General features: G+C 36.1%; 1 protein-coding gene across 17 annotated transcripts in view; it reads left to right on the forward strand.

Annotated features, from left to right (window-relative positions):
* CADPS2 (calcium dependent secretion activator 2) overlaps positions 1-19,472 on the forward strand; it is a 520,372-nt gene that overhangs the window by 201,526 nt on the left and 299,374 nt on the right. For all 17 annotated transcript variants that reach the window (XM_032401664.1, XM_032401666.1, XM_032401671.1 and 14 more), the window contains exons 4-5: positions 11,630-11,710; positions 17,809-18,045. In XM_032401664.1, the coding sequence (XP_032257555.1) occupies positions 11,630-11,710; positions 17,809-18,045 (318 nt within the window). The remainder of the gene's footprint in view (positions 1-11,629; positions 11,711-17,808; positions 18,046-19,472) is intronic.

The raw sequence follows: 19,472 nt of genomic DNA on the forward strand, positions 1-19,472 counted from the left end.
AATAATATTTAATGTGTTTCCTATTGTGGGTACTCACAGATAGTGAATGACTGAAAGAGTGGAAATTGAAAGTGTGGCATTGGGAATGTTGTGAAGCATTTAAGTTGAATCCTGCTGTCAGACTGCCCTGTCCCTTATTAACTGTGTGACCTTGACCTGGGAAAATTGCTTAAAGCAATCTGTGCTTCAGATTTTTCATCACTAAAGTGGGATGAAGTTATGACCTGTCCTATAAAGTTGTTCTGAGGCTTAAATGCACATGTAGGACAGTCCTTACATGTAGTCAGTGCTGTATAAATTTAGTTCTTTTTATTTATTTGTTTATTTGACAGAGAGAGACACAGTGAGAGCAGGAGCACAAGCAGGGGGAGTGGGGGAGGGAGAAGCAGGCTTCCCGCCAAGCAGGGAGCCCAATGTGGGGCTCGATCCCAGGATCCTGGGATCATGACCTGAGTCGAAGGCAGACGCCCAACGACTGAGCCACCCAGGCACCCCATAAATTTAGTTATTAGTCCTGATGAGGCTGGAGTTCTAATGTGCTCTGACAAAGTTCTCTAATATCCCTGGTAGTGTCTGTGTTACTTAATACTAAAGTCTTTCAATTTCAGCATTACTTAATTATTAATATGAATGTGTACTCAACTATTTTATCGAGGTGAATATAGTTAGTAAGTAGTTGCTTGAAAGTATTATTAGCTCATTACTTTTGTCCAGAAGATAAAATGCTAATATCAAATGGGAAATACTAAAAAAGATTTCATGATGTAAAAAAACTTGCCATCTACCATTTTAGAGAATATGCATGCATTGTCTTCAGCCTATTGAAGTCCAATGGTTTTTATGTTTGAGGTTAAATTCTTTGTTCTTGCTTTTGAACATTTTGATCCATTATTTAATATAGTTTAGTTCAGTTCACATAGGGTAATTTTATATCTAATTAACTCATTCTTCTTTTCCCTACTTTTTAGGATTCAAATGAAAGTGTGGTTCGGGAAATGTACTTTTCTCCCCAGTTTTATTGAAAAATAATTGACCTATATCCCTGTATAAGTTTAAAATGTACAGCATGATGGTTTGGTTTATATACATTGTGAAATGATTACCACATAGGTTTAGCTAGCCTCCGTCTTCTCGTATAGATACAATAAAGAAAAAATATTTTTTCCTTGTGATGAGAACTCTAACAACTTTTCCATATATTCTACTGCAGTGTTAGCTATATTCCTCATGCTGTACATTACATCCCTAGTGCTTATTTATCTTATGACTGAAAGTTTGGACTTTTTGACCACCCTCCTCCATTTTCCCTCACTTCCTCCCCACCTGCCTTTGGTAACAACAAGTCTGATCTCTTTCTATGAGTTTTGTTTTTTAAATTAGGAAAAAAATGTTTTTTAGATTACACACAAAAGTGAGATCATACAGTTTTTATCTTTCTTTGCCTTATTCTACTTAGCATAATGCCTTTAAGGTCCATACATACTGTCACAAATGATAGGATTTCCTCTTTTTTATGGGTGAATAGTATTCCACAACTTCTTTATCCCATCCATCAATGGACATTTAGATTGTTTCCATGTCTTGGCTATTATAAATAATGCTGTTATGAACATAGGGATGCAGATATCTTTCCAAATTTGTGTTTTCATTTCCTTTGGATATATTCCCAGAAGTGGAATTGCTAGACCATATGGTGGTTCCATTTTTAATTTTTTGATGATCCTCCATACTGTTTTCCGTAGTGACTGCACCAATTTATAGTCCTACCAACAGTGCACACAGGTTTCCTTTTCTCTACATCCATGCCAACATTTGTTATCTCTTGTTTTGATGAGGACCATTCTAACAGGAATAAGGTGATATTTTTGTGGTTTTAATTTGCATTTCCCTAATGACTTGTGAAGTTAAGCATCTTTTCATGTGCCTGTTGGCTTTCATTTATCTTCTTTGGAGAAATATCTATTCAGGTCCTTGGTTCATTTTTTAAATTGTGGGGTTTTTTTGCTTTTGATTTATATGAATTCTTTATATATTTTGTATATTAGCCTCTTAACAGATGTATACTTTGAAAATATTTCTTCGTTCCATAGGTTTTCTTTTCAGTTTGTTGATGGTTTCTTTTGCTGAGCAGAAGCTTTTTAGTGTGATATAGTTCTACTTATTTATATTTGATTTTGTTGCTTTTGCTTTAGGTATCATATCCAAAAAAGTCATTACCAAGACCCAGGTCAAGGAGCTTTTATTTCCTGTGTTTTCTTCTAGGATTTTTATGGTTTCAGGTCTTCTATTTAAGTCTTTAATCCATCTTGAGTTAAATTTTCTGAGGGGTGTAGGGCATGGGTCCAGTTTCATTCTCTTACATGTGAATATCTAATTATCCCAGCAGCATTTGTTAAAGAGATTGTCTTTTCTCCATTGAGTATTTTGGGCTCCCTAGTCAAATATTAGTTGACTGTACATACTTGGGTTCTCAAATTTTGGGGTCCTCAAATCTGTTCAATTTGTATGTGTGTTTTTATGTTAGTACCATACTATTTTTGATGACTATAGTTCTATAGTTCTATAGTATATCTTGAAATCGGAAAGTGTGATGGTGCCTGCTTTGTTATTTCTCAAGACTTCTTTGGCTTTTTGGGGTCTTTTGTGGTTCTGTATAAATTTCAGGTGTGTTTTTTCTTCTGTAAAAAAGAAATGCCATTGGAATTTGATAGGGTCTTCCAGTCCATGAACACAGGATACCTTTCCACTTATATATGTTTTCTTCGATTTATCTATCAGTGTCTTGGAGTTTTCAGAGTAGAGATCTTTCACCTCCTTAGTAAAATTTATGCCTAAGTATTTTATTGTTTTTTATGCTATTGTTAATGGTATTTTTTTCCCAGAAAATTCATTGTTAGTATACAGAAATGCCACTAGTTTTTGTAGGTTAATTTTGTATCCTGCAACTACTGAATTCGTTGATTAGATATAACAGGTTTTTTGGTTGAGTCTTTAAGATTTTCTGTACATGAAACCATATTCTCTACAGATAGAGACCAATTTACTTCTTTGCAGTTCTGATACCTTTTATTTGTTTTTCTTGCCTGGTTGCTTTAGCTAGGACTTCTAGTATTATCTTGAATAGGAGTGCTGAGGGTGGGCACCTTTGTGTTACTCCTGATATTAGAGAAAAAGCTTTTAACCTTTCACCATTAAGTCTGATGTTAGCTGTGGGCTGGTTTATTATGCTGAGGTAAGTATGTCCTTCTGTAAAATGCATTTTTAAGATTCTTAGAATTATTCTACAAGGACCATGGCAGAACTGCTATTTCTGAGTCAAGTTTTTTTAATATATAATCTGGAAGATCAGATTGATATAAGGGAATTTTTTTTTAAATGCTTTGCATCTAGCAGACATAATGTTACCTGAATCATACATAACATCATATATGCAATGTGTTTCTCTTGAGGGTATGGGAATAACGTCATTTTCTTATTACATACTTTTTGTTGCATGAAATTACAAAAAGTTTGTTACCGTGTTGGTTCATTTCAGTGATCAGGAAAAAGGGAGAGATGGGGTTTTTGTTTTTGAGGGAGATTGACTCGCAGAAGATCAGCTTGGAGGGGATGTTAGGGTCCAAGAGCCTTGTAATTATTCTTTATATTTGCATTAAAATTGAGAACAGTTATGTGAGTTCCACCATTCAAGAAGGATTTGTTTTACTCCTCTTGATAGGGTAGGATGAGCTGACAAGGGACCTACATTGCAATTTGAGGTAGAGGTCTTAAATGTCTGAAGTTCAACAATAAGAGGAAGCTATGAAAGATAGGTCATCAGTACCTGCTTTATTATTAAATGATTGATTAGGTAATCTCAGATTTGGAGATTGATTAAAACAATGAAGGTAGGTTAAGAATGTCCCAGGCAGAAGAAACACAAGCAAAATGCATGACTGGGAAAATGTAACATCTTTGGTAAACATTGAACAAACTAATTTGTATAGATAGTGGAATTATCCAAGAAATTGAAAAGAGAATGGGATAAAATTTGGGAGGACCAGGATACTAGGCTAAGGTGTTCGAGTATCATTCTCTTTATTCATGTTCACTTATTCATTTAATCCCTCATCTCCTTTCTTTTTCCTTGCCTCCTTCCCTTCTCTGAGATTATAGCCTGATCAAGGGTAGTGGGAATGATATGTAGAAATAGGGAGCCATGATGAAGAGTGGATGATAAAAAAACAGGTTTACTTTTAGTGTGAGGGCTTTGTGGGTGCCTAAAAGGAAAGGCCTTGCCTTCAGTTGGGAAGCTGGAACTCAGGAGAAAGGCCAGTGGTATATACTGACTTACGACATTGTTTTGAGAAATAACTGGAGATATTCTGATGTCTAGAACAGCCAAGGACCTACGTGTGTGTTTGCAGTATGGGGGGTGGGGAGGCAGCATAGAAAACAGAGCAGAAATAATCAGTAGGGTAGAGTTAGGCTCTATTTTTATGATAAATTTTGGTTCAAATAATAATAGAGTTAACACAACTTATTGGTGAAGTAGATTAATTTATTATAGTTATTTTTTTTTTTTTTTAAGATTCCATCCATTTATTTGACAGAGAGAGACACAGCGAGAGAGGGAACACAAGCAGGGGGAGTGGGAGAGGGAGAAGCAGGCTTCCCGCCGAGCAGGGAGCCCGATGCGGGGCTCGAACCCAGGACCCTGGGATCATGACCTGAGCTGAAGGCAGACGCTTAACGACTGAGCCACCCAGGTGCCCCAGTAGATTAATTTAATACTTAAAGCTTTTGATCAGTGATTTTAGGTTCTGTTGAAAATCCATATGTATTTGTTACTGTCAAATAAACACTGGGCTACTAGAAAACTATGATAAAGTGTTGGTTGGAGTGTTCTTTTGGAATCAGTGTTAGGTTTGTGCCAGTTACTTCTCATGATACATTATCTGTAAATGACCAGATTTATGTATGATATAAATACAGTGGACCAGCATATGAACAGGGAAAACACTAAGTTTATATAACAAATCCTAGTGTACTTGTGTTTTTCATACTGAAGGATAAAGGTGAATATTACAAGAAAATAACAGAATATAATTTGTTTGAAAAGAAGTATGCCATAATTGGAGTGTGAAGTCAGAGAAAAAACTAATTTCTTCAGTGGGAAAAAGGAGGACATAATTGAGTAGGGTCGGCCTGTACTAAGGTGTCATTATGGAAAAATAGCTATTAATTCCTTTTTTTAGTGAATGACAATGTTAATACAGTTATCCTGGTTCTAGAAAATATATTGAGAGAGGGTAATGATGCTAAACAGTGCTAGGAAAAGTGCTTTTTATAAATGATTTTTTTTTAAAGATATGAACAAATTTAATGAATTCAAATATTTGATATTTGTAGTTTTTAGAGCATTGGATAAAAGATATCACAAGTTATAAAATGGAGGTGTTGGGTGAAACTTGGTAAAGTTATTTTTATGCTGTTTAAAATTTTCATAACTGTAGGAGAGTTGGGCTTTGGGTCCTCCTGAGGCCTTCTGCAAAGGGAGGTTTGCTGATCCCTGCGGTCTCTTGGAGCTTGTTTCCAATGACATGAGGGGAATGTGGGGAATGTGGCAAGGAAAGTCTAGGGTTGGAGATTTGCAAGTCAAGACCAATAGGCTGCTGCATCAGGTCAGCATTTTCTCTACTTCTCAAAGTCCATTTTTTAGTATTTCCCTCTTTGCAAATCCATCGTGTTGCTAATCAACCGGGAAACACATCTCTTCCATCACTGAATTCTTATGGTACCGATCAGTAGCTTTCTTTTGGCAATTATATTCTGTTCTGTGTACTATTTTCACTATTTTTGATATAAAGTGTGAGCTCCTGGAAGGCCCTTACTTTTGTAGCTACATCGTGGTTGCTGTACAGCAGGTGTAAGAAAGGGTGAATAGTAAGATGACTGGACCATTGCCAACGCTGTTGAGAGCATGTGTCTTAGTGTCCCTTTATGAAGCTTTAACAAATCTCTGTAAAGAGTAAGGTTGTTGATGTGTAGGTCTGAGGGTGACCGTCTTCCATGGTTTATGTTTTAAAAAGACAGCCTCTTCTAGAAGAAATGGATAGAGGCTTCTAGAAAGATTTCCCCACAGCATGGTTCTTTACCTCTTTTGAGTTAGGGAGTTGCCACCCTTTTGAGTTATGAAATTCAGACCATTCCCCAAGGGAAAAAAAAATGCATAACTCTACAGAATTTGCTCACAACTTGAGTGATTCAGATTCCCAAAGGTCCAGGTTAAGAACTCCCTAGCCTAGAGAATTTTAAATGTGGAAACCACAAGCCCCATGTAAAGAACAGGAGGAAAAAATATATATGTTTCTGTATTAAAGATTTGTCAAGCTAGTGAAATATTTTCATCATTGAAGTGGTCATTGATTTTTTAATATGGCAATTAATGATTTTGAAGTGGTTACTGAAATTGTTAATTTTCAACTGATAATTGAAAGTGCTTTGTATGATAGATACTAGAGACATTGCAGAGAACAAAGATACATTTGGGTATCTGTTATGGTCCTGACCACTGATTGACTCTTTTTAAAAGACGTGAAAAATAGGGATGCCTGGGTGTCTCAGTCGGTTAAGCATCTGCCTTCAGCTCAGGTCATGATCCCAGGGTCCTGGGATAGAGTCCTGCATTGGGCTCCCTACTCAGTGGGGAATCTGCTTTGTTCTCTCTCTCTCTGTCTCTCTGACAAATAAATAAAGTCTTACCAAAAAAAGATGTGAAAAATATTCTGTGACAGAGGATTCTGAATGTGGAAACAGTACTTCCTATGTAATGAACAGGAGGAAAATAAAAGTACATTTCCTATGCTAAATATTTGCCAGTCCAGAAAAATATCTTGATAATTGAAGTAGTAATTGATTTTGAAGTGTTAATTGAAATTGATCATTTTCAATTGATAATTGAAAATGCTCTGTACAGGGCGCCTGGGTGGCTCAGTTGGTTAAGCAACTGCCTTCGGCTCAGGTCATGATCTTGGAGTCCTGGGATCAAGTCCCGCATCAGGCTTCCTGCTCAGCAGGGAGTCTGCTTCTCCTTCTGACCCTAACCCCTCTTATGTGCTCTCTCTCTCTCTCATTCTCTCTCTCAAATAAATAAGTAAATAAAAATCTTAAAAAAAAAAAAAAGAAAATGCTCTGTACACTAGATACTAGGGGCATTGCGGAGAATAAAGATACATTTGGGCATGCTCTGTGCCAGGGAAGGACATCTGTGAGGTAAGTAATCTATTGTCACAATGTGTTCAAATCAAGAATTTAAAGAAAATGAGGTTGTCCTCATAGAATGAGGCTTGCGTCTGGGCCCTACCATGGACTCCAGAGTCCACATATCTCCATTTTCTTTATCTCATACCCCAAATCAGGCACTAGAGACAGAGGTGCTATCCAGCATTTTAAAATCTGATGTCCCACATCTGTGAACCATCTAGGCTTGATTGATTGATTGATTGATTTTGTGGAGGGGGAGATGGAGGAGGTGGTGTAAAAACCCAAGTTCTCTGGAGGGTTCAGAAAAGAAAAAGCATTACTTGCACCATAACCATATGTACAACTGCTTTGGTGAAAGGAGATCTACTTGAAGTGGCCAGGAAGACCCTCTACCATAAAAAAAGTAGAGTCCTAGCCAAGAACTCAGAGTACCTGAATTGTGGTCTGCTTAAATAATGTGATCTAGGTTTCACTCTACATGACTCTAGATTGGATTGGATGTGGGCTGTGAGGGAAAAGAAAGGCCAAAGATGACACCTAGGTTTTGGGCTTGTGCAACTGGGTGAATAGATGTGCTATTTATATGACATGGCATTATTCATCAAAGGAGTGATTGGTATGGGGAGCTGGAAGTCAAGATTGCATTTTGGGCTTGTTAGTCTTCATGCAAATTGAAATGGTAAATAAGCAGTTGGAAATGTAAATCAAACTCTTCTGAAGGGTTGGAGCTATAGATACATGCTGTTTGTGACCATGTGCTTTGAGGAAAGCACCCAGGTGGTGAATGTGTGGATTAAGAGGTCCAAGGCCCCCATCCAATACTTACAAATGTTAACCTCTCCAGTTTCATAATGGAAATTAAAAGAAAATCCATTTGCCTTATTAGAATTTATTTTTAAACATTTTGAAAAGCAGTACATTATTAAATCTAACCAACGGGATTGGCTGGAGGAGGTTGGTGTGGTTATAAAAGAGCAACATATGGTGTTAAAAGTCTGCAGTGTTTTGGGGTACCTGGGTGGCTCAGTCGGTTGGGCATCCCACTCTTGGATTAGGCTTGGGTCATGGTCTTGTGGCCCCATGTCAGGCTCTGTGCTCAGTGGGGAGTCTGATTGAGGATTCTCTCCCTCTGTCCCTCCCCTCACTCACACATGCTCACGTGTGTGTGCACATGCACGCACTCTCAAATCTTAAAAAATATTCTTCAGTGTTTTGACTGTAGTGGTGAATATATGAATTTAGATAAATAAGATAAATAATAGATTAATACAAATGGTAAGCATAAAACTGAGAAACTCTGGATAAGATGGATGATTATATCAAAGTCAGTATCCTGGTTGTGATATAATAGTACAGTTTTGTAAGATGCTTCCATTGGAGGAAACTAGGCAGTGTATAATGGGTGTATCTATTTCTTATAACTGCATGTGAAACTAATTTCAATTGAGAAGTCAACTTTTAAGAAAACATAATTATATAAGCTTTCAATTAATTTTTTAAAAAGTAACAAACACTCAAGAAAACAAGGGGTGCCTGGGTGGCATAATTGGTTAAGCGTCCACCCTTGGTTTCAGCTTAGGTCATGACCTCAGGGTCATGAGATTGAGCCCCAAGTCTGGCTCTGTGCTCAGCAGAGTCTGCATGAGATTCTCTCTCCCTCTTCTTCTCCCCCTCCTGCTTGTGAACGCATGCTCTCTCTCTAAAATAATAAATCTCTAACAAAAACCCCCAAAACATGGGACATTAACATTCTTACATGTAAAAAAAAAAAAAAGTTAACCAACTGATTTACCTCCTTCAATTCTATCTAGCGTTACATTACACAAGGATATTAAAAAAATTGTCTTTATTAGCTTTTTTTTTTTTTTTTTTTTTTTACATGTTTGGAAGTATGCAATTCTTGTTTCACAAAATGGTACCATCAGTCACCAAAGTTAGTAATCTCTGAAAATTTAATTAAGAGAAGGCTATTCAAATGTTAAGAGAAGGCTATTCAAATGTTACTTGGTACAGCAATGTTCTGCTTTTCTCTGCCTACATTTTTTTCAGAGAAATGCAGTTAGGGTATTAATATTTTTCAGAAGTAGTAGAAAATGTCTCTTACAAAGAAAATACTTGCAAAATCCAGAAGTGAGTCAAATAACTTCACTTAAAATTAAGAGCTGTTAATATGAAGATATAATATTTGAAGATGTTAGTGTTTTGTGAAGTTTGAAGAACTACGACCTTCTGTTTTCAGATGTGAAGTACTATTTCTTAGTGGAATTAGAACTCCTTACATGCATGTAACCATTTTAATTTTTCTATGGAAAGATATTTATCAGCATTTAAGCAAAGATGAGATCATTTACACATTTAGTGTAAATGAAGTATTGTAGTTATAGGTTCTTACACATAATTTTTGCTTTTAGGACTTTGATTTCAGTCACCTGGAACAGATATGCCCCACATTCTTTAACAATTTTGTTAGTTTTTAATGTAAATCATTTTGACTTTGAACACAGTAAAGAGAAACTTTGTTTCTTTGACTTTGCGTCCTATTAATTAACTTGTGTTTGTTCTTGAGATGACATAGAAAATTATTTACCGGTGATTTAGTTTAAGAAAATTTTGGCTAAGGGCACCTGGGTGGCTCAGTCGGTTAAGTGTCTGCCTTCTGCTCAGGTCATTATCCCAGTGTCCTGGGATTGAGCCCTGTGTTGGGCTCCCTGCTCAGCAGGAAGCCTGCTTCTCCCTCTCTCTCTGTGCCTCCCCCTGCTCGTGCATGCACGCTCTCGCTCTCTCAAATAAATGAATAAAATCTTAAAAATCTTGGCTGTTTTTAAACTTGATTTTAAATGAATTTGATTTTTTTTAATCAACCTGGAAACATTTTTTTTTTTTTTTTTTTAGGAAGGTAACCCCAGATCTGTTTTTCTAATGAATAAATATCAGACTTCCTATGTCCCTCTAACCTGTTGTTTGTGCTGGAGACAAAGTGATCTTTCCAAAATCCTGTTTAAAATCTCTCAAAGAATTCCCGTTGTTGTAGGAACCAACTCTAGATGCCCTATTGTGGCTGTGAAGAGTAGTTTATGAAGTAGCTGGCCTCTCTCTAGCCCCATCTCCCATGTACCTTCCCCCGCCCCCCAATATCTATCATTTCTACAAGTATTCATCTCACCTCCAAACTCCTGGTGCTCTTTTACTAGAACATCTTCCCCATTTCTTGACTCTTTATATATGTCCTGACACCACCATCCTGTCAACCTGCCTTGCCCCTACTCATCTTTTTCCGGCATTTTTTTTTTTAAGGCTGCTTGTAATCTGGTCAGTTTGAAGTTCTTCAGGAAATAGAAAAGTTAATCTGTATTCTCCTGGGTGGTTTAATGTTGTACTCAATACTAATCCAGTCTTCAGATGCACCTTTATTATACTACAGTTGTATTGTGTGGCCCGGGTTTCTTTATGATGGAAGTAACAAAGGGAAAGGAATTAAAGTCAAGAGAAACATTTGTAGTCCACCCAGTGCATCCCACACTGTGTATGGCTCATAGGACCTCCTCAATATAGCAGTTTTTATAATGAACTAATAAAGGAAATTGATTATCAATAATTGGGGGGAAGGGAATCATAAGGAAAAGTTAAAAGAAATTATATTAAGAAAGATGATTTCACTGGATAAGTGAAAGTAATTTTCCATGTAAATATCTTTAAAAATGATGATAGCATGGTTCTCTTGCTTTCAATCAAATTTAGCAGAAGAGAATGGAATTCTAATGTGGTGCCAATCTGTAAGAGAGTGGAAGGGTTTCTTGGCAGCATGAGGCTGTTGATACTAGAGTGAGGAGAATATGAAGATTTAAATGGTAGGAAGTTCTATCAGTTAATCAAATGGTACTTTTATAGTTTAGCACTAATACACAAACTTGTTATAAAAATAAAGGGAAATTTTTTGAAAGGAAAAAGAAGTAAAACATTATTCAGAATCTCACCACTCTGGAAATTTGAAAGAACAAAACAAGATATTTATCTATCTGGAACTACTTAGGGCTGACCTTCACAAAGACAGAAGGATGGACGGAATAAGCTTAAAGACAATTTAATGTAATTTCAAGGAAACAAGGACTTCCTGGTTTTAGAGTTGTTGTGGACATTGGACAAGGAATTATTATAATTAGATTTTTGATAAACTGAGCTATTACCCTTAGCAATTTAATAACTTTTTTTGTGAACAAAACCAAAATGAAAAGTGCCCAAGAAATTTAATTGGACTGCCATTCTGTGTTGTCAATAGGTAGCTGAGAGAATTTATTAAAAACAAAAATTGAGTCCTTAAGTCTTTACTTTAATCTGTAGGTCACTGTCATTAAGTAATCACGTATGTGTAATTTCTATTTTAAAGCTGGACAATGCAGATGAACAAGCAGCCCAGATCAGAAGGGAACTTGATGGCCGTTTGCAGTTGGCAGAGAAAATGGCAAAGGTAAATTATTAACTTTGACATAGTGTACAGCATTTCTTTTTACTCCTATTTCTGCGAGCTGAAAAAGTTCTGCATAGATAGTATAATTTTATCATTTTCTTCTCTTTGTGCATGCTTCTTAAGCCCAAATATCTGAGTGCATATTATCTAAATGGAGCATATTATCTATTTTACATATCTTTCCTTACACATAGAACATGTTTAAACTCAATAACTTTTGTAGATTATTCTGAAAGCAATGCCTGAATTTCTCAAATGGCCACATTTAGAAGAATTTTAATATTGTGCTAAATATAACCTAATTAGGGAGTAAAACATTGTCTCTGCAAAATCACGTATTCCAAGATATCCAACATGGTGCTTGGCACATAGTGGAGTCAACTAATATTTGAATGGATGAAAAATTTAACTGGAAGTTTCTAGTAAAAGACTCTCACAGATAGTGTTCAATATAATTTATTCATATAGTCACTGTGTTTCTATGTAACAGGAATAAGTTTTAAACAAAACCATTAATTTCTTCTTAATGCTTAATATTTTTTAGAGTACATGGAACTTCATTATTTGCATCATTCTTTAGTAAATTGATGCATAAATTAGTGGTAAAAGAAAATTGGCTTTCCCAATAGACTTGAAGTTATAGTGCTATTAATCTGAGGTATGATTTTTTTTTTCCTCTTTTCCCTTCTGCTAATCAAAACTTTGGATATTTGGAGGTACACTCTTCCTTTACCTCCCTCCATCTTTCTGAAGAATCCTCTCTATTGAGGGAATTTTCTTCATTTCTTTAAATTTTAGGTATAATGTGTAAAGTATACAAATATTTAGTTTACAGCTCAGTGAATGTATGTGTACATGGCCCATGTTAACCACCTCCCAAATCATGATAGTGAACTTTTCCAGCCTTTGAGAAGAAGATACAGCCCATGCTGATTTTAACAATTGAAATATTTTTGTTTTTGCAAAGAAAAATGCATTTATGAATGATGTGTAAGTTTTCAGAATGCTAATACTGTGTTATCTAAAAGTATATTAAAAAGTAGGGAAATTGTTGAGAAATTGGAGATAAACAGGAAAGTTGAGAAAATTAAGAGAAATTTGGGTAGCAGAGATGACAGTAAGTTGTGAGAACCAAGCCAGAGATAGATGAAGAGGAATTTCCAGATGAATGAAGACATAGAGTGCTATGAATTAGGGGCTAAAGAGTTACATTCACACAAAGAACAGTGGTTAAAAGGGCAACATGCCATGTTACTATCCTCAGGATATCTGAGGAGGCACTACATCCTTGTAGAGATTCAGATGTCAAATTTATAGGATGAAAGTCAAGTAGGTTAAGGCTATTGGAAGCTTTAGAGAGGACAACATTTTCCCCAAAACCCTTAGCTGAATTGGAAAACTGGCTGGAAAGTCGTTTGCTTTTCTTGAAGACCTGAGACTGGGAGAGACTCCAGAGAGATGTTCCAGACCCTGTGGGGCAGGACTCTGGATCTGTGACCCACATTTGTAGATTGCCTAGGTGTATATAGATACAGATACACTGAGACTGTGCATATTGTAATGAGTTGGATTTGCTTCTCTAAGGGCCTGGCTGAGGATGTGATGCTTTAGAGTAAAGTTTAGATGAATTTCTGGAGGGTTGTGAAACAGGAGGGAGAGTCTTGGTTGTCTCAAGTTCATGCCTGGGAGGAAAATGTGGGTTTATCACCTTTGGACTTGAGAGGAAAGGGTGAGTGATGCACATAGACTTCTCTTTGTCGGCACCCCAATGATGTCATCACAAACATTGGTACGTTTAAAAAAGTGTGGAGAAGGAAGTGAAGCCAATGGAATTGGAAGGGGAAAAAAGCCACCAAAAATAACATGCCTTTTGGTGAATATATTGACATAGGAGATAAAACATGTTTAATTGCTTTCTAATTCAGTTTCACCAAGTGTAAGCCATCTTCATAAAAAATTCATAAAGCTAATTATAATTTACTGACCTTGTTGCATTATATTTCTACACTAATCCTATGAACCCCTAAGGACAGAGGATACAATGAGTCTATTGTATAGACTAGGAGATTGAGATTTAGGGAAGATTACGGACTTCAAGATTACATAACAAATAACGTGGAGGCTGGCTTCAAACCCTGGTCTTTGACTTTGCTCTCTTGGGCCCCCAGCTGTCTCTTCAGTCTGATAAATCCAGAAGTGTGGTCCATTAATAATCCTTGGTAATCAGTAACGCCTCCTATCATACTTCACAGCACAGTATAATAACAACAAAACCCCAGGGCAGAAATCTGTTTTAAAGGATAGAAGTATTGACTTTATTTTTTTTTTTTTAAGATTCTATTTATTTATTTGACAGAGAGAGAGAGAAGAGCAGGGGGAGAGGGAGAAACAGGCTCTCCGCAGAGCAGAGAGCCCGATGCGGGACTCGATCCCAGGACCCTGAGATTATGACCTGAGCCGAAGGCAGACGCTTAACCAAGTGAGCCACCCAGGCACCCTAGAAGTATTGACTTTAATACTTTAGCCAAGGCATAATTATAGGAAGTAGTAGGAAAAATGTGGACTGGGCCAGAAAAACCTGTAGGCAAATCCATGATTGCTGTTTCCTTTGATATAGAACATTGGGCAAGTTTATTTAACTTTTTGGAGCCTGAATTTTTCTATCCATAAATTCAATGAATAAATGTTTATTGAACACCTACTAAAATAACCTGGCAATGTTGTAGGCCCTTGGGATACATCCAGACAAATGTGTAGTTGTCTTGGGATAAAACCAGACAAAAATATCCCTGCCATGCCCTGGTGGAGCTTGCCTTTGGGAGAGCTGACAATAAGCAAGGAATGTTCCATATAACTGAATTATGGAAGGTGCTCAGTTGCTGTTTAGAAAATAAAGACAAGGTGGAATCAGGAGTGTAGGGTGCTTAAAATTTCCAGTTAACTGGTCAGGCTAGGCCAGTTCTTGGTAGTACTGTCTTGTCAGTTACACGAAAAAAAAAACCCTTGGAATCATCTCTCTGACTCCCTTTTCTTGTGCCTCATGACAAATTTATTAGGAAATCCATTTGCATTTGCCTTCAGAGTATTTCTAGAATCTGACAGCTGTCCCCATCTTCCACCTACCAGTCTGGTCCAGGTTTCATCTAGTGGAAGGTTAGAAGCACTTAAAAGGGACTAAATTTGAATACTGAGAATTTTTTTTATGGAACAAGCATTTTCATGTATATAATGTGTTAGGGCCGCTAATGAGTGAGTAAGTTAGAACATTTAAACCATGGTTTATAAGAACAACTCACAGTTAAACTAAAGAATAACCCTATTTCTGAGTCTGTTCTAATTTAAAAGATTAAATTTAACATGTATAGTTGCCTGAAGTACAGTTGATTTTTGTTTCCAAGGAAGAGGCAACATAAGCAGGCTAAGTAAAGTTGATGAAATACTATTAATAAACCTCAGAGTTTTAAAGCAGAGTTGTCTGTCTTTTCCCCCAGAGAGGAAAAAAATTGGGTATAGTCTATTTCTTGAAAAGTTGGAAAATGCTGATTAGACCATCAATTTTGGTGATTCCTGCCAGTCTCCTTGAAAAATGATTGCGAATGATGTGCTTTTAACTAAAGCTAAATAAGAATTTGGTTTTTTATGTGCTAATGCTAAGTTTTCCATAAAATAACACCTTACAATTTTGAAAAAAAAATTGGTGCATCCAAACTTTCAAACGTGATCTTTTTTTTTGCTTTGCTAAAGTAAAATTTTTAAAAAGGCAAAATTATGACTTCTACAAATATAAACACACAATAAAGATTTCATTCAGTGCATAATGAGTGAGCAAACTAGTTACATGTTAAAACTAATCCAAAGAGCATATCAAAACTAGGTGTTTTTAGGCAAGGTTAAAACAAGATTCCTGGATTAGATCTAAAAGTGGTCAATTTCCAGTGAGGTTTTAAACTATAACCATTGGATTATCTTACTCAGCAGACACACATTATTTGCATCTTTTCCAGACAAAATTCTGTAAGTTAACATGTAACTTCACTGTTGGGACTTTGAATCAATAAACAGTAAGTCAAACGAAGTATATTTCCTCAGATGACCCTTGGATGCCCTTTGCCCCCATAGGACATTGAAAGGACCTGCCCCCTCACCTTTTTGCCTCATTTCTGGGTTTTGGATACTTTTCATAACAGCTTTTAAAGTCAGTGCAGGGGCGCCTGGATGGCTCAGTCGTTAGGCGTCTGCCTTCGGCTCAGGTCATGATCCCAGGGTCCTGGGATCGAGCCCCGCATTGGGCTCCCTGCTCCGCGGGAAGCCTGTTTCTCCCTCTCCCACTCCCCCTGCTTGTGTTCCCTCTCTCGCTCTCTCTCTCTCTCAAATAAATAAATAAAATCTTAAAAAAAAAGTCAGTGCATACACTGGGTGTTATACACAACTAAATGAATCATTGAACATTATATCAAAAACTAAAGATATACCATACGTTGGCTAATTGAATTTAAATTAAAAAATAAAGGCAGTGCGTAAATATAAAAATCTTTTTATGGCTTATTTTGCTTGTGTTTTTTTCTTTTACATGCATTGAGAAACCATTCCAAAACATTACTTTTTTTTCTCCAAAGGAAACCAAGGTATTCTGTAACTGAAGAGTTATGTGTTTTTCCTGAGGTTGCAAACTTTTTTGGAATGTTGCTTCACACTCTAGAGGAATGTTAAAAGGATACCTAAGAGTCTTCCTTAAGAAAGTTAATTATGAATGTGGATACTTAATTACTATGTGATAATAAATATGCAATTTTAGTATTCATTATATGTAAATTATGTTAAAAGAAATATGTGACGGTTATGTTTGGGGAAAAGAGAAACAGGTGGCCTGAGACTCTGGGACTGATTTGTGAAGTGGCACCAGATGTTGCTTTCCATCCCATGAAAAAACTGGTGCAGGTGAGTCACAGGTTAGGTGCAGGTTGATGAGAGCATTCTGGATGGGTTCCAGTCATCCCAGAGATGGGGATTTCTTAGGTTATACTTGGAATGATGCCAAGGGAAACTCTGAGAAAGGTACTAATTTTTCTGGAGCATTAAGCAGTCATTTGCATGGTGGTTGCTTTAGGCTTTCATTCCCAGCCAGTTTTGTATGGTAGTCAACACATTACATCATACGTCATATCATAAAGCTATAAACTCTCTTTAAGGGAAGAGCTAATGCCAGGTTTTCAAAGATTACGAAAGAGCCAACAGTGTGAGAAGGCCTCCTTTTGCTGTTGGTAGGAATATAAATGGGTATAATCATCTCTAAGGGCAGTTTGGCATATCTGTCAGTATCTGTCTAAATACCAGTATTGGGAATGTCCTTTTCATCGAGTTGAAAGAAACCAAAATCTGATTACAGCGATCTAAGGATCAAATGGCAATGCTCATGTAATTCAGAAAGAAAATGAATCTTCTAAATTGATATTGTTATTCTTTTTTATATACAGCTTTATTCATAAGTTGGCCTTTTGCTTTAAATTTAAAATTTTCTAAACCTTTACTAAAAAACTGAAATTATGGTCATAAGGGATCTGGTCACATTTGTGATATGAAAATTCTAGAAATATCATATTGCTGTTATGTATTTTTTAATTTGAATGCTTATAAAAAGGATATCCTCTTACTATACATTTTGGTAAGAAAAATGTTTAAGTTGTTTGTTTCCTAACAGGCAAAGCAGTGTATTCTGAATGTTTTTCTTACCAACCAGTTTACCCCAAGCAATTCAAAGTTAACAGTGACTAATTAAGATTTATCTAGACACTAAATTTTCTTTCATGTAGGTTTTCAGTTTTTCCTTAAGCAGGTCTTATCAAAAATAGTTAATGTGAAAATGTTATTCATTTTGTACCATAATGATTCTGAATAAGGGATGTAAGGTACTCTTAGACATAATCAAAGTTGCCAAAGCCTGATGATTTTAAAACCTGGAGACTAAAGTATTGGGTAGGTGCATATATATTGAGTGTCATAATTTCTAAGACAGTCAAAGATATACATCATATAATCTTCTATGATAAAATTGAAATATGACTTTTGTAACATTGTTTTTTTTTTAAATTATTTTCAAGGAAAGAAATTTCCCCAAATTTATAGCAAAAGACATGGAGAATATGTATATAGAAGAGTTGCGGTCTTCAGTGAATTTGCTAATGGCCAATTTGGAAAGTCTTCCAGTTTCGAAAGGTGGTCCAGAATTTAAATTACAAAAATTAAAACGTTCACAGAATTCTGCATTTTTGGACATAGGCGATGAGAATGAGATTCAGCTGTCAAAGTCCGATGTGGTGCTGTCGTTCACCTTAGAGGTAGGTGACTTTATCCCATGCTCGCCTCTGACAGCAGAAATGAAGCTGCAAAATAATTTCTGCTGACCTTCGTGGTAGCTTTTTGAATTGAAAGCAGTGTGATATATTTTGAAGAAGTTACATTATTCCTCAATTGCTAGACAATCAGGTTGTGAATGCAAATTAATACAAATTATTCTTTAAATGTAATAGCAGTTTTAGGACTAAATAATAAAATAATAAGTTTTGAAAAAATTCGTCTTTGTGCCAACTAGCCTGGTGTAAGTTTATTGATAAAGTGAGCACTGAAGCACACTTGAGTGGAAATAGGATTTAAACACATAATTGAATTCTCTGTAATTTGGGAATTACTTTCAAGCTTTTGGTTAGCTTTGTTTTTAACCTACCTCACCTATGGTATTTTTCTAGAATCAGATCACACCAGCCAGCTTTGAAACATAATATTGGGTGCATATAGATGATAAGTAGAGAATTCTTCCTTTCCAGGATGTCCAGTTTCATTATAGATACAGTACATAGTATAAAGGACAGGAACAAATGTCATGCATTTAAAATAGTGTTCCCTGAGACTTCAGAGTTTTATGCTTTTTATACAATTCACCGGAAACCAGATATTGATGAAGGTGGCTCTTACCACAGCCACCTGTTGATTTTTTTTTTATTACATTTTTTCATTGCTAATCTGTGTATTTGGGCTAATCCATGTATATGTTTATGCATTTATACATGACACAAATATGTATACTTGCTATATCAAGCTTAAATTTATAGCGCTCTCAAAAATTAAAGCTTGTTATTCCTTCCTTGCATTGTTAAATTCTCTCTTTGCTGGTGCCCACTAGTGCTATTGAAGTTTCTGGATTGACTGATGGAGTCTTAGGAGGTACCATTTTAAATTTCTTGATACTTCTTTCTTTTGGCTTGCTTAGTTTGTGGCAGAAAAAGCCAATGTGTGCTTTTGTTCTTTATTCCACTTATTCAACCCTAAGATAAATTCAGGCTTGAGGATAAGCCAACTGCCTCTCTTTCTTAACTTCCATGCTAATGATTTCTTTGTAGGTTAATAGATTAAATTTACTATCAGAGTTAGAAATAGGTTTTCTTTTGACCCGAGACTCCATTCTGGGATTACCTAATGATTTTGCCATTACTCTGGGTTTCTTCTCAATCTCTTGCCATTACCGGGTTTCTTCTCAATCTCTTCGGTATCTTAAAGAGATATTTAATGGGAAACTACACAGTATCTTACATGTAGAAGTCTGTTTTCCTACTGACCAAGATATAAAGTGCCAAGGTTTTTTTTTTTAAGGCTTTGTGCAAAATAAAATTAGTTATAATTTGTAAAGCAAATTATTTTTGTAATGTAGAAACCTACCATGCAGAACTGGAAACTGTTCAAAACACCTTCTCTTTTCTGTATTGTTTAA

The sequence above is a fragment of the Phoca vitulina genome, unplaced genomic scaffold (genome assembly GCF_004348235.1).
Source record: "Phoca vitulina isolate PV1807 unplaced genomic scaffold, GSC_HSeal_1.0 scaffold4, whole genome shotgun sequence".
Taxonomy (NCBI): Eukaryota; Metazoa; Chordata; class Mammalia; order Carnivora; family Phocidae; genus Phoca; species Phoca vitulina.